The 14,976-nt window shown below is 35.1% G+C and overlaps 2 protein-coding genes across 2 annotated transcripts; one reads left to right on the top strand and one right to left on the bottom strand.

The window, feature by feature from the left end:
• Positions 1-292: 292 nt before the first annotated feature.
• On the bottom strand, positions 293-4,310 carry LOC137719804 (SKP1-like protein 21). Its single transcript, XM_068458821.1, has 10 exons — positions 4,173-4,310; positions 3,459-3,587; positions 2,944-3,168; positions 2,567-2,758; positions 2,370-2,480; positions 2,163-2,241; positions 1,784-1,884; positions 1,524-1,687; positions 535-668; positions 293-351 (listed from the first exon to the last, which is right to left on the bottom strand). Exons 2-10 carry the CDS (start codon positions 3,492-3,494, stop codon positions 293-295), a joined length of 1,101 nt encoding a protein of 366 aa, XP_068314922.1. The 5' UTR covers positions 3,495-3,587; positions 4,173-4,310.
• A 7,216-nt stretch (positions 4,311-11,526) lies between these two features.
• Positions 11,527-13,940, top strand: LOC137720975 (aquaporin PIP1-1). Its single transcript, XM_068460102.1, has 4 exons — positions 11,527-11,934; positions 12,636-12,931; positions 13,396-13,536; positions 13,639-13,940. The coding sequence occupies exons 1-4, from the start codon at positions 11,607-11,609 to the stop codon at positions 13,732-13,734; spliced, it is 861 nt and encodes a 286-aa protein (XP_068316203.1). The 5' UTR covers positions 11,527-11,606; the 3' UTR covers positions 13,735-13,940.
• The last annotated feature ends 1,036 nt before the right edge of the window (positions 13,941-14,976 follow it).

Raw genomic sequence — 14,976 nt, 5'->3', positions numbered from 1 at the left:
TATCGATATCAATTCCTCTGGCTTGGTAAAATAATAACGTGACAGAAACAGAACAGCCAATTATGAATAACCAGGAAGACAAAAATAAATTCTAATGCATAATATTCATCAGCCCATGAAAAAAAAAAAAAAAAAGATATTTTGGAAAACCACACGTAGGAGACAGGGAAACAGATTATACTTTCCAACCTTCGCTCCACAACTATATACTTTTATGGACATCATATGGTAAAGAGGAATGGTGAAAATTTATTTTCAGGTTGCATAGGTAAGCTTCACAGACCCACCGGGATTAGCACTCGCCCTCCACCCTTGGTCTCAAGGAACAATGCATGTCATTAGGTTCAAAAGCTATTTGAAAGGAGAAACATGTAAAGCATTTGTAACCTTACTTACGAAAAGAAAGTAACGAAAATATCTTAGCACAGATTTACTTATGCGACAAGAGTATTATGTATCCCGAAAAAAAAAAAACAACAACAACTGTAGAAGCTTTGGAAAGGGAACAAAAAAGTAAGAAGAAAGAGAACATACAAGCATATCTTCTGAAAGAACCGTTTCCATTAATGGAAAATGGTACAGGCCTCCTTTCCTGACCCAAAGATAGGATCTCTTGCATCCTTTCAGGCCAGTCTGAATTCAACCTCCGAGCAAAATCTTCAACCTCCCTGAACAACGATTTAAAATATGTAAGCAAGAACAAGTTTTGTCTCTATAAATTGCGTATTTACATGCAGAACCATGGTGGAGGACGCAACTTGAAATTTCGATTTACATCCTTATCAGAAACTAAAAAATACTGACTAGAGAGAAAAGATTTGCAGAACCAGAAGAGAGGGAGGGTGGAAACATGTTTCACAACAGATGCTTAATGGTGATGACCAGAATGAGAGCTCTTTTTCTTTATAAACATAAACAAATATATATTTAAAATGTCCAAACAACTATTACACACAGAAAATCAAAAACCAACATCTTTCAGAGCCACCATAAAGAGCTAGCAAAGGCAAAACATTGTCCCCAATGTTTACTCATTTCTATCACAGACCAACCTTTTTACGTAACTTTTGTCATCTTCTTAGCTGGGTGAGGAGTGGATTTGAACATGGGACAGTTTAAAAAAGAAGTGGAGAAATACCACTACACTAATAGCTATTTAGTTTATAAGCAAACTCTTCAACGTTGAAAAACATATCACAATTTGAAATTCTTTTGCAGGTATCAAATTTCATCTTCTAATTGCATATCTTCAATTTCAGAACTGCGTTCATAAAAAATAAAAATAAAAATAAATAAATAAAAAAGCAACGAAGTTGCACCATAATGAGATCCACCATTCTGTTTCCTTAAGCTTTTCATACTAAAGTCATCATCGACAAAGTTATTACCACTCAGTTCAATTCCGTACTTTTTCTTCCACATGTTGCTCGACGTGATATATATTTTTTTTTTATCCACCAAAATTAAAAAAGATAAGATTATATTGCAAATCATGTAATAACCCAAAATACTTGCAGACAAACCTATCAGTTTTTTCCTTCAATGCCGGATCAATCTCATCATCAAACCCAATCATATCCTCCACCCTATCATCCTTTAGATCTTGTAGTTTTAATGTCAAACTAGAACTAGGCATAAATTTGTTGAGTTCATCACTGGGGCAAGCAAAGTTAAGATTGCTCGACACCTACAACATTTGGGCGAAAAGAAAAATGAAGAAAATTTAGCTACGTAACAACTCAAGTGGAAATTATAAGTTCAAGACCACATTAGTGATTCAAACCTCATGGATCTCATTGGCCTCATATAGACACGTGCTTTTCTGCTGATCTTTTCTCCTGCGATTCTTCTTTTTGTTCTTGGAAGTTTTAATCCCTTTGGAATCTGTGAAACATAATTTCCTTACCTCCAATGAGGCCTTCAAAAGGAAATAAAGTAAAAATAGACGACTAAGACACTACACTTCAAATCCCATTTAAAGGAATCTTAAGTACTCCCAAGTACAGTATAATGTGGGCTAATGCAATCCTGAAAAAATTAGTATCAAGTGTGCGTTGTGCAATTTGCTCGTTGGAACTACAAGCTACTTAATGATAAATCCAATTTCTCAATTAACAATAACTATGCAGTCAAGGAATAAGAGAGCAATTACTCAGGTATACCTCCAATTTCTCCATTAATGAATGACAAGAGATCATCAACTGAACGTTCATCGTTTTGCTCTTCTTCAAGCTCGGCATTCTGAAAAGCATGGAAGGTTCAATAATGACTACCAATAAGAAGGATATATTATTTAGCATAGTATAAAAGCCAGAAAACGTATTATGTAAATATGTTTTGAATTCAGATTCATCAAATACCAAAGTCACCTTCAATTTCTCTCTTTCCTGAAGTTCCCTCCTCTTTCTTGCATATAATCGATTCAAAAGCCGGATGCGTGGATCGTCAGTTGAATTTTTCAAAGGCTCCAACTTCTCTTCCTGGATGATTTCTTAGTGGTGTTAAAAACAACAAAGAAACACCAAGTTTTTGCTAAGCATACACAGATATCTCAAGCATCGGAGACCTCTGTAAGATCATCAGGGAGATGAAATATTTCACGTATCTCCTCAGGTGTTTTCCCTTCAATTATTCGTGCAAGAGCACGACTAGTAAGATCCAGCAATGGTTTGAATTGGAGGCTGTCAGCAGCTGTAGTCAACTCACAGAGCAACTTTGTGTCCATTCGGATATATTTTTCATCAAAAGCCTTGCACTCCTACATAAACAAGTGGTGCCGAGTCATATGATTGTGCCGAGTTTACGCCAGCATCAGAGTAAACATTTAATCCAGTGTGCAGGTGGAGATTAATGTCCTCAGTAGCTCAAATTTATGCAAAACAGACAGAGGGCATAGACTCAGAAAGAAGGAAAACAGAATGACATTCCAAAAACATGTAGAACCTTGTTCGAGCGACCTGGTACTTGATGAAACCTGCAGTAATCAAGAATTAAGCTCAACATTGCAGTACTGACTCTTTCAGGAAGAGATATTGCATGGTTCTTGGAAGCTCCCATCCCTTTCTGTATATTTTCTTTGCATATCATGGGGCAATACATGGCAACTTCTTGTTCCACTTGTTGGATTGAACCGTCGGTAGTCTGAAGCCAGATATAAGACTTCATCATCTGACAATGAGTTGGCACCGATGTGGCTTTAGAATTCCAACATTACAAAGTAAACGAAAAATATAAAACAGTTAAACAACCCACCCACCTTACCCCCTCCAAATAAACAAAAATAAAAAGAGAGAACAAATTAAGACTCAACAAGTAGAGGCAGCTACAAGCATTCGAAAGAAACGAAAAACAGAAAACAATCGATTCGACTATGGCTTGAAGAACAAAGAAAAGAAAACATAATGCATTTAGGGGCATAAAAAGAAGCCCGAAGAACGTGTACGGAAAAGTGATAATACCTCAGGTTTAATAACAGTCATGTCACCTTCTGACATTTGAACAATCCCAAGTTCTGAGGCTTAAAAACTGGAGTGCATCAGGCAAAAGAAAACAGCTTTATGCTTCTTATGCAACAACTTGCTGATACCCTGTTAAGTCAAACAAAATTATAATTAGCAGCCCTTTTATGCAAATCCTTACCCAAAATTAAAGTTTACACAAATTTAACATAAACCCAAGTTAGCTAGGGCAGTAAACCACCCTTTGCAATCACCACTCCCTCGTTTAGATTAGATTAGAATATCGCTCTCAAAACATATACCCAGCTCTTACTTGCCATGAAACATTACAAGTTCCAATTTTAACTAACAAATCTATACTTCATACATATATATATTTCCACTAAACTTAATTCCATTTATTCCAAAGTACATGAAAAAGCATTCTGGTGATTATATTGCCCTAAATCAAGTGAGAAAAATTGCAATTCATAGGTATTTTAGCTGAATTTCTCGATTAAACTAACTTTTATTACAAATAAATGATTGTTTTTCCTAAAGATTTTAGTTCACCGAGCTCCGGATTAAGGGGTACTTAGCAATTTCATTTTTCCATTCAATCATTTCCATTTTTCCTGCACTTTCTGGGCAACCAAACAGGCATCCAGAAGGGTGAAAAAACATGGTAAAGAAAAGCAAAAGGATAGATAATTAATTAACACGAAGGAGACATACGAAATGTACGGATTCCAGGTAGAGGGAGCTTTGAATGCAGAGATTTGGCGGTTGTCGGCGAATCCCAAAAATGGATAAAATTGCGAATAAATTTTAGAAAAAAATAAAAAATAAAAAAAAGCCTCTTTGTGTGACTGAAATTGCGTCAAAAATCAAAAGGTCTGCAAATCACACGTCAGCGTTTCGTTAGGGTTTCCTGACCTCTTGTATTTATTTTGATTTGATTGATTAGTGTTGTTTGTTTGTACACTTCCTGGTCCGGGCCCACCTTAATCAATGGATCATATTGATCATCAATGTGAGCTGGTAATTAGCAGCCTTTGATTGAAAATGGTTCCCATCATTGAGGCCCGTACGCCCCTTAGATAGTTGGACACTGAATATTGAGTTGAAACTCGATGCAGTGAGAGGTTTTTGTGCGAGACCATCGTCGGTGGTGAGTCATTAGTGTATGAGCCGAATGAGCATCCTCTTCGAATCTTCTTTGTGATGATTTCAGGAAATTTTTTAATCATTGTATATTGTATGTTCATAAATTATTTTAAATATTTTATTTAAAATTAACCACAAATAGTATCTGATGAAAACTGACCGCACGATTTATTATAAATAAACATAATTAAAGAATCTTTTAGATCCTCACAAAGAGGATCCCAAGAGAATCCTCATTTGTATGAGCCACCTGGTCTGGAATCTGAACAGAAAAAATTCTCCTTCGTAGGGCATATTTTCTTATGAGTCATGTCACTAATACATCACATAGTCAGTTGATTAAGTGTTTAATCAGTCATTACTTTTATTACCCTTTTCTTCACTATTTTGTTTAGTTTCTTTTATATGAGTCGTTTTTTTACATTTTGTAAGTCAATTGGAGTAAAGAGAGAAAAAGGAAGAATTTTCAAGAGATTTGAAGCAAGATTTGTCAAAGTGCTAGAATGTTGCTGGTGGAATGTCACGAAGATTAATTTGCCGAGACTAGATCAGGAAGAATTTGATGGCGTGCCATGTATGGATGGAATCCGGATCTAGTTTTTAGAGGTTTTTACCTTTTGTGATACCGATGTATGAAACAAAAATTATTGTTGTTTTAGTAACTGCTCAGTGTGAAGTTTCTTTGCGAAAATTGTAGAATTAAAAAACTAATTCAAATTGTTAAATTGGGTTTAAGAGTTAATGCTGCTGAAGTTAAAGATTGGAAAATGCGCTTTGATGAAAAAATAGGAATAACAATGCTGATGTGGAATTGAACTAATCCTAATCATCGAACTCGTTGGGCCCCAACAAACTACCTTTTGGTGTGGGCTTTGGTCATGGATGAGTTCATACTCATGTTCTCTGATTTAAATTTGGCCCATCGGCTTTCTCTGTGCATATTAGGGTTCTTTTTTATATTACAAACTATATTACTTATCTATGAAAAAATAAAATAAAAAGTGTCTATCCACTAGAGAGATCAACCACCTGTTGTATATAATTTTTAATTAGCTAAAGGGCCCCTACTTTACTTGCACACTGCAACATTTTACTTTATTTGCTAAGACATTAATGCTTGTTTGTTTCTAAGACTTGTGCTCAATATATTGAGTACTGTGCGAGTTGATATCTGAATTATTACGCGAGTAGAAATTAAATTCTTAACACTTATTTTTATTATAAGATTCAAAATTATTCTATTCATATTGTTGAGGGGACTTTTAGGTTGAGTTGGACTTGAGTCTTGGTGGAAATCCTTGTACTTTCCTTGGTTCGTTCCAACACCAAGTCCCAAGATACCTCAAAAGAATTAGCGCATCTTAGGAAATGCTCCGCTTGTATTAGCGGCGCAAAAAATGAATGATTAAGGAAAATTATGGCTTGCCCAAGAGGGGCGTGGTGTGGAAGTTAGAAGCTTATTAGTTTAGCATAAGATCAAACTTGTGCATGGTTGCATGGTTTTGAAAGATGAATCATCTGGATTTCCTAAGGGTCTAAGGGTGTTATAATGGCTAAGGAAGCTCAAAGGAAACCTCAAATAACCCTAAAACTCCAAAAAAGTGATTTCCTAAGGATTCAAGGCTTTCTGCACTTTGAGAAGAATTTCCATGCCTTGTGCAATTTAATCTTGAATCATCTCTCTCCCTCTCTACCTTGTCTCTCCTTTGCATTGAGTTAATCTTTCCCTTTTGTAGGTGCATGGTCTCTTTCTTGCTTTCCTTAGGGAATCCCTTGACTTCCTTGTTTCCTCCCGTTTCGGCTTAGTCTTCCTCTTTCTTTCCCTTGGCACATCTATGACCTTCATTTTTGGTTCAACATTGATGAACATCGTTGCTTCCCTGAAGATTAAGTTGCGCACTCTACCCATAAAGCCCTCTTCCCTGGTCAATTCTCCACATGCGTTACTTTTAACAAAGCTACTCCTTGTTTTCCTTCCTCATTTTTCTGTGTGAGCTTGGAAGAGAAAGATCTCTTCTCTCCTCATTAAGGAAAGCTTTGCACTAGGATTTCACATGATCCTGAAGCTTTGGGTTCTTGTTTCTTCCTAAGTGGGTTGGTTTGCTTGCTAAGGGAAAGGGAAACTTGGTTTGTTCTCTTCTAGACCTACCTACGTGGAACTCAAGAATCATGAGCTTGGACTTTTGGTGCTCCAAGCAATTCAAAGTCTTCCACAATTTTGGTTTCATATAGGCCCGATAATCTTCTATAACCATCCACACCACAATCCACTTGTCAAGCCCTAATACGTGGCTTGGGCTCATTTTATCTTGTAGCGTGGTTAGCTTGACTTGTCTACAATGACAACATCATGACAAAGCATGGTGCAATAGATATGCATGAATTTTCATGGGCTTGTTGTGATCATGCAAACGCCCTGCTCAAATATTATTATTTTATTGGTGTGATGTGATTGTAAATACGCTTCCTTCTTGATTTCGCACATTTGCATGTATTTAAGCTTGGCGAGGGGTATTTTTATGACAATCGGGCTTCGAGATGTGATTGAGCTTGTACGTGAGATTTTTGGGCCCCAACGCATATTTTTGTCACTTTAAGTCACATGACTTACACGTGAGACACTTCATGTGTTGGTCGGCTGAGCACCTGAGCTTTGTTAGAATAATGTATCAAGAAAACATGCACCACACAGAGCAATTGATGGAACAAATTCATCGTAATCGTGACATTTTAGACAAAAGATTATCGTCATCGTAACGTCCTGGATTAATAAGATAATGTTATGTATATAGATAAACTTAAATATATCATTATCTTATTAAACAGAGACATTACGATGATAATAAACTTATTTCGTGTAAGTCTTCTACAACATGACATCCAATGGCTGCCACGTGGACTGTAGGGTTAATGGACGGTCGATGAAAAGTGCGTGGTGGTTGAAAACGTGAAGTGTCAGCATGATTGAGATGGTGCCCACGGAGGCGTGTGAGTAGGTCACAGGCACCAGAGGATCATAGCAATGGTATGAGTTGGATTGAGTGAATGACCGGCTAATCCTTTGAGACAGGATTTTCAAAGGAGTTTCAAACAAAAGCATTCATGAAGAGATTTTTTAATGTGATCAGTATACAGGATGGTACATTACGTGTCATTAAATAAATGATAGAATATATGTGCTAAAAAGTTAATAACTTAAAAAATAAATTTCTCATTATTCCTATTAAAACACGTAATTTATCACTTATATTTCTTTCGCAGCTAAAAATTTCTCAGCCTTCATGGTCTCTCCCTCGATCCTACTCATTTGTGCGTGTTTTTAGCAACGATTCATTCCTACTATCTTTTTTTTTCGTTTATATAAATAGGGCATGGATAATGTGGATATATACATACAGATAGATAATAATTCTATTAATCAATGGTTTAATCAATTATATTCGTATTAGTAATATATTGGGATACCAAAGTATTTGGTCTTAGCTCAACTGGTGGGAGAATGTGTGACACTAAATTAGAATTACGGTATGAGTTGAAAATTAGTATTATGCTATGTTCAAATTTCTTTCCCCTTAAATACAAAATTGGAATAAGTCCACGCACCTCGTGTAATAAGTTTTTTATATTCAGCAACTATTGTTAAAAAATAATTGCATAAATTCAAACATTTATCTATCCAGCCTTGAGGTAGATCAACTGCTACTCCTCTGATAGGAAAATGATCATGCATCATTCACATACCAATGACAACTTCGAATAGATCAATACTAATTATCCTTCTGTCAATATATATAAAAAAAATTAAAGTTTGTGCACCAACATCTGCCATAGAGAGACTGAGTCATAACATATGAGAAGCTATTCGCTTCAATATTAATAAAAAAAAAAAGAAAAAAAAGAAAAAAAAAAAAGAAAGGTCAAATAAGTCCATGCATGGTGCATGATTTAATAAAAATTGTAAAAATTAGGGCGGGCACAAGATTTAGAATCATTGTAAGAGACTTTGCATATGCTTATAAATAATTGAGTTGCTTATCATATTACTAATTGATTTTATGATAGAATCCCAATGTTCCTCACTTTGTCTTTGAGTAATTCAAACTTCATTAGTACATAATTTATTTGTTTTATAGTGTAGCGACTTTTGCACTATGCATGCGCTCTTTATTTTTCTAGCATCGAGGGACATACCCTCATTATCACATACTTTTTGTCATTTTATTTTTATTTAATGGAAATTTTTCAAGCAATAATTAAAGTAATTGATAATGAACAAACTCAGGAAACAGTTCTATCAATTTTAAATTTTAGAAATCAAAATAAAAAATTATGCTAATCTTAAAAACTATTTTAATTAAAAAATTATTAAAATATACAAATGTAACCGTTGTGTTCCATGCTATTGCAAAATATTCCACTTTTCTTTACTAGAAGTAGAAGACCCTCACCTGTCGTTTGATGCTTTTTAGGCTGCCGTCCCTTTCTCAACGGTCTTCAAAACCTCCAAATTTCCTCAAACCTCTACAAAATTCATAACTTCTCTTTTTCTTTCTGTGGGCTGTGTTCTAATTCACAACCAAAAGTTAGCAATTGGGACAGTTTTATACCGTTGCATTAAATTATCTCATTGCCCAAAGTTGCCCTTTGCTTTGTAAGCAAATACCTTGGTAATAGGGTCTTCTTTTTTTCCCTCTTTTTAAACTTATCGTTATCATCCAACACATTTTTGTTTTTAGTTTAACTGGGTGCTATTAGTTTATCATCACTAGTCCGGATAACAAGATAGTCCGATCTTTTATTTATTAAATTAGCATGTTAAGAAAGATAGTAATTTCTTGGTTCAATCATGACCGTCGATTTTTCATACTACTAAATACTACAGAAGAAAAATTGTTATACTATAACAAAATTATGTATCGTTAATTCGTATGATGAGAAATGCAAATACATGTACAAAGTATCGTCGATATAAACACACAAAATTTTAATATTAGAACGTCATTCACAAGAATCAAACATAAAATTAATGAAACATAATGTGAATGTACTCGATAGGCCAACCTTCTAGATCATATCTATAAATTATATAATGTGCCATCAATACAAAATAAAAGGTAATGCTAGGGAGAACAAATTTTTTAAACCAAATTTACAAACCAAATGTGATTGTTGATAATTAAATTATTATTTAAGCGTTGATTAACGTACTTATTTTCTATTGGTAACATATCATTTGGTTTGCAAATTTAATTTAAAATTTTAATCTCTCTATCGTTACCCAACACTAATTTATACTTAAATAATAATTCAATTATCGATAACTAAATTACATAATTTATCAAATATGGTTTAAATAGACGTTCTTCTTAAATAACTAAAATGAAACTTAGCTTTAAAATATTGGAAAAGTGGATTAAAAGGCAAGGAATAAATAAAAGCGAAGAAGAAAAGAAAAGGTGGCGGGAAATAAGATTAAATTGTCCAACGGGTCTCTGGAAAGACAAAGACAACCCACCATTCACGACATGGATTGGTGACAGCGACGTTGTCCTCATCTTTCCTGCACTCTCCAGAAACATCTCTTGATTAATTAATCCGCATAAAAACATCCATCACCACTAATACTTGTATTTACTAGAAAAAGGCAAAGAGGTTAAGATTAAGCACACACCTTTTGAGAATAGTTCCAAATAATTCACCTACCAAAATGTGAAAAGGATGTAACTCATGTATATCTTGGTTTTATGCTAGAATGTTTGATTTTATTAATTAATTAACACAAGAAATACAGAAGAAAATCCCTCTGATATAATGAAACTGATTTTATTTTCGAGTACTGTTGACTTGTTTGATTTGAATATCCTCATTTGATCTTATAATGTTGTAGAATGATTATTTATTTACTAGATCATTTTGAAAGAAATTAATTAAGTTTGAAATCATTTAGTCATTTTATAATCTATACTAGCAATAGCATATGGACACATATAAAATGTGTGGAATTTTTTTATTTTTTTTATTTTTGTTTTTGAAATAGAAGGAGAGAGAGGAAGAGAGTGATAGAGAATGTGATAGTGAGAAGTTTTTATTTTTTTTTTATTTTTTATTATAATTAACTAGAGATATGTTATGATTACATGTAGTGAGGCTTTAAAAAAAAAAACAAAATTTGGTTGTGACATTTATGCCCCATATTTCTTATTCATATTCTGTTTTAATTAAAGGGTTAAACTGATAATTTCATAGAATTGTGGTTGACAATGAGTGTTTTATTAATTAGTAAATCTATATATAAAATGAAAAGGATAAAATGATGAAACATTCAAAATACCAAAAATTGTCCTCCAAGGCTTCTTAAAATTACAATTGAACCATAAGAATTTAAAGTAGTTCACCACATTTTAATTTTGAATGAATTTTTAATTTAAAAAAAAAAACGTTTATGTTAGTTGGTGGTTTCATGGTTTTGCTTCATTTTTTTTTCTGAATAATTTTTTAATAAAATAGTTATTTAAAAAAATTTAAAAGACATAATCTAATATAAAAAGGTTAATTACCACATGTGTATACGTGTGATAAAATGTTAATTATTTAATAAATAAACGAATCATGTTTTTAAATTAAATAATGTATTTTTACAATAGTGATCAAACGGTTAAACAATTTCTAGTTTGGTCGACCGGTTAGACATTGAAGAATGAAATGAGAGTGGAGAAGGTAAACCGCAGAGATTTCGAGCGAGAATGTTGTTATCATCTAATTTTTTTAATTAATTTTTTTATATATTTTAGGTGGATAAAGAAAAAAAGGGAATAAATGCCTTTTCATCATTTCATTTGTTTAACATACTTTAACAGCTCACACAGACAAACAATTTTCCTTTATAAATCTCACTCCATTTCTCACTCAATCATCCAAAAGCCAAACCCTTGCATTCTTTCAAGAGAGAGAAACAGCACAGCCTTGAAAACCAGAGAGTTCTAGAGAGAGAAACACAAACCCATGGAGGGTAAAGAAGAGGATGTGAAGCTCGGAGCCAACAAATTCTCAGAGAGGCAGCCCATAGGGACCTCAGCACAGACAGACAAGGACTACAAGGAGCCACCGCCGGCGCCGCTGTTCGAGCCCGGCGAGCTCAAGTCCTGGTCTTTCTGGAGGGCTGGGATTGCTGAGTTCATGGCCACCTTCCTCTTCCTCTACATCACTGTCCTCACTGTCATGGGGGTTTCCAGGGCACCCAACAAGTGTGCCTCTGTGGGCATTCAGGGCATTGCATGGGCCTTTGGTGGGACCATCTTTGCCCTTGTTTATTGTACTGCTGGTGTCTCAGGTATACTTCTCCCTCTCTCTCTCTCTCTCTCTTTCTCTCCTGTTTTTTCTTTTGTTTCTTTGGCTTGATCTGTTGCTTGGTGTGCTTCCTTTTATTTTGGTGTTTTTTGGTAAGTTTTTGGTTAAATATGTGCAGATACGTACACGAATATTTGGGTTTTGAGTTGTTTCTTAAGTTCATGTTTGGTTCCCAGGAAAATGAGGGAAAGAAAAGTAATAGTGGAGAAAGAAAGTTTCTTTTTCTTTTACTTTAGCTTTCTGAGAGAACCAACTGGAGGATTGGAGGACTTTTCTGTTTCACTTGGGTGTGTGAAAATTGATGAAAAAGAAATAAACCACTTACCAAAAAGAGAAGAAAAAAGTGAGAACTTTAGATTATTGGGATTAACTGTAAGGGTTATGTTTCTTAAATTCTTGTATAGTTAGCGATTTTTACTGGTGAAAATCAGAGTAGTAAAGTAAAAAAATTTCGACTTGTTAAAGATATCAACTTTGTTCCTGATCTTCTTGTTGGATTTACTGGTCTTTTATAACTTTACCTCACAAATTCAAATTTCTGGAAAAATGAAAATCTGCATCTTTATTTTGCAGTAAAAAGTTGACAGTGTATAAATGAAGCCAAAAATGAATTCAAACCATATGTTTCCTCACCAATTTTCATATTTCGTCGTAACATTATATTAACCTTTGATTGTTGGGCAGGTGGTCACATAAACCCAGCTGTGACATTTGGTCTCTTCCTAGCAAGGAAGCTCTCCCTGACCAGATCCGTGTTCTACATCATCATGCAAAGCCTTGGCGCAATGGCTGGTGCCGGGGTGGTGAAGGGGTTCCAAAAGAAGCAGTATGAGTTGCTCGGCGGTGGAGCTAATGTGGTGAACCATGGCTATACCAAGGGTGACGGCCTTGGCGCTGAGATTGTTGGGACTTTTGTTCTTGTGTACACAGTTTTCTCTGCCACTGATGCCAAGAGAAATGCCAGAGACTCTCATGTCCCTGTAAGTATATCTCACCTTTGCTTGAGTACTTGTTTACACGCTGCGGTCTTAACTATTTTCTGTAAATGTTGTATTTATGCATATGTCTACTTGTATCATTGTAATGCCATGGTTACTAAGGCATAGATTTCATTGAGTTTTGAGTATATTGTGGTTGACCGGTTAGCTAACTGCCACTCAATCGTCGTTGCTAATTGCAATATCTTTGGTTGAAAGTTAATGTTTTATGGCTCTGGTGCATGATTGCAAACTTTTTCTTTGTGCCAAAATTACCATGCCGACTAGTCAATCTTCTCTGTGATTTAGAACGTGATGAAATTCTTCAAGGTTACGACATAGTACTTGTTAGAACACTTTATCTACGATGCTCAGGCATCACACGAAACTCTTTCATGTAGTAGCAACTGGTATCCCTTTTGCAGCTATGTCTATAAACTTGTTCTTATATACGAATGGAAACGCAGATCTTGGCTCCACTCCCCATTGGGTTTGCTGTATTTTTGGTGCATTTGGCAACCATCCCCATCACCGGAACTGGCATCAACCCTGCTAGGAGTCTCGGGGCTGCCATCATCTACAACAAGGGCCACGCATGGGATGATCATGTGAGTAAAACTAAATTGTTTACATCATTATGTTGCATAGATCTAAATTTGCGAGCTGAGGATACGTGTCTTACATCTTCAATGAATTTGTTGTGTTTGCAGTGGATCTTCTGGGTCGGACCATTCATCGGAGCTGCACTTGCTGCACTCTACCATCAGATAGTCATCAGAGCCATCCCATTCAAGACCAGGGATTGACATAGTAATCCCATTCGGGTCTCCCCGTCGGGGCCTTGTTCTGTCTAAATGATGCGATTGTGTTTATTTCGTTCGTTGTGTTTTAATGTCGAGAGTGGAGTATTTGAGGTGCTAATGTGCATATATGTTATTTATCCTGTTACATTAGTGGAAAACTTTATTTAATTTATTTATACTTTGTTATTATGTTAATCCTTGTTTTTACATTGGAAGGCTTATTTAATTAATGACTTGGTTAGCCACATTTAAATTGTCTAATCAACACATGTTCCTTTACTTAACTGTAAATTTAACACTGTTACTTTACATAGAATTTGATTAAAAAGAAAAAACTGAAAAATTAAAGGCACCAGAGCTGGTGAAACCCAACCTCCCCACCATGCATTTCGGCCACGAGATGGATCGATTAGATTAGATATTCTCAATCTATCACCGCAGCCACCACCACCAAACCCTTTAGCATCCTCCCCCAATCACTCGATACGATATTCTCAAATTTCAAACTTCACACACTGTTCGCCGGCTGTGACGAGATGGATCGATTAGATATCCCAAATTTCGAACTTCAAACTTCACACGTATTGACGAGAGTATGGGAATTTGAAAGGAGAGAAAGGAAAGGAAATAAAGCTTCTCCGCTGTGAGGAGCAGCGTCGGCGGGGATGGGGTGGTGTCACTGGTGTGGTTGCAGTGGTCGGAGGCGATAGGTTGTGTGGTTGTAGTGGCCATCGGCGATGGGATTCTGTAGTTGCAGTGGATGGCTATCGAGTGGGTTTTTATTTTCTTTAATTTTTAAATTTTCAATTAGTTTATAAAAAATTAGCAGTGCTAAGTTTGGTGTTAAATTAATAGACAAGTGTCAAAAAATTGAGAACGAGACACAAAAAGAGACATCAAATTCGGGACAGCAGATCCCTAGCCCTCGAAAGGTTGATTTAATTAATGATTGGTTTAAATTGTTTAATCAACAAAATCATGCTTAAACCGAGTTAATGACAATAGAGAAGGTTATTGATTCTCCAAAAAAGTTTTTACTTAATTTCTTCGTTATTTTTACAAGGGAGGTTAGATCGTTAGGCATTAGGGTTTCATGATTCGTTTTGTTGGAGAGGGATAAAGAAGAGAGGTAAAAATATTATATTTTAAGTAAATAGGTCAAAAAACTTGTTAGACCGTGTTTATACTTAAAATATGATTTGTTTGTTCGTTTATTGTGGCACCTAAGTTTTATTGTGGCACCTA

Source organism: Pyrus communis, chromosome 16 (assembly GCF_963583255.1).
Source record: "Pyrus communis chromosome 16, drPyrComm1.1, whole genome shotgun sequence".
NCBI classification, from domain to species: domain Eukaryota; kingdom Viridiplantae; phylum Streptophyta; class Magnoliopsida; order Rosales; family Rosaceae; genus Pyrus; species Pyrus communis.
This window is presented reverse-complemented; position numbering and strand designations above follow the sequence as displayed.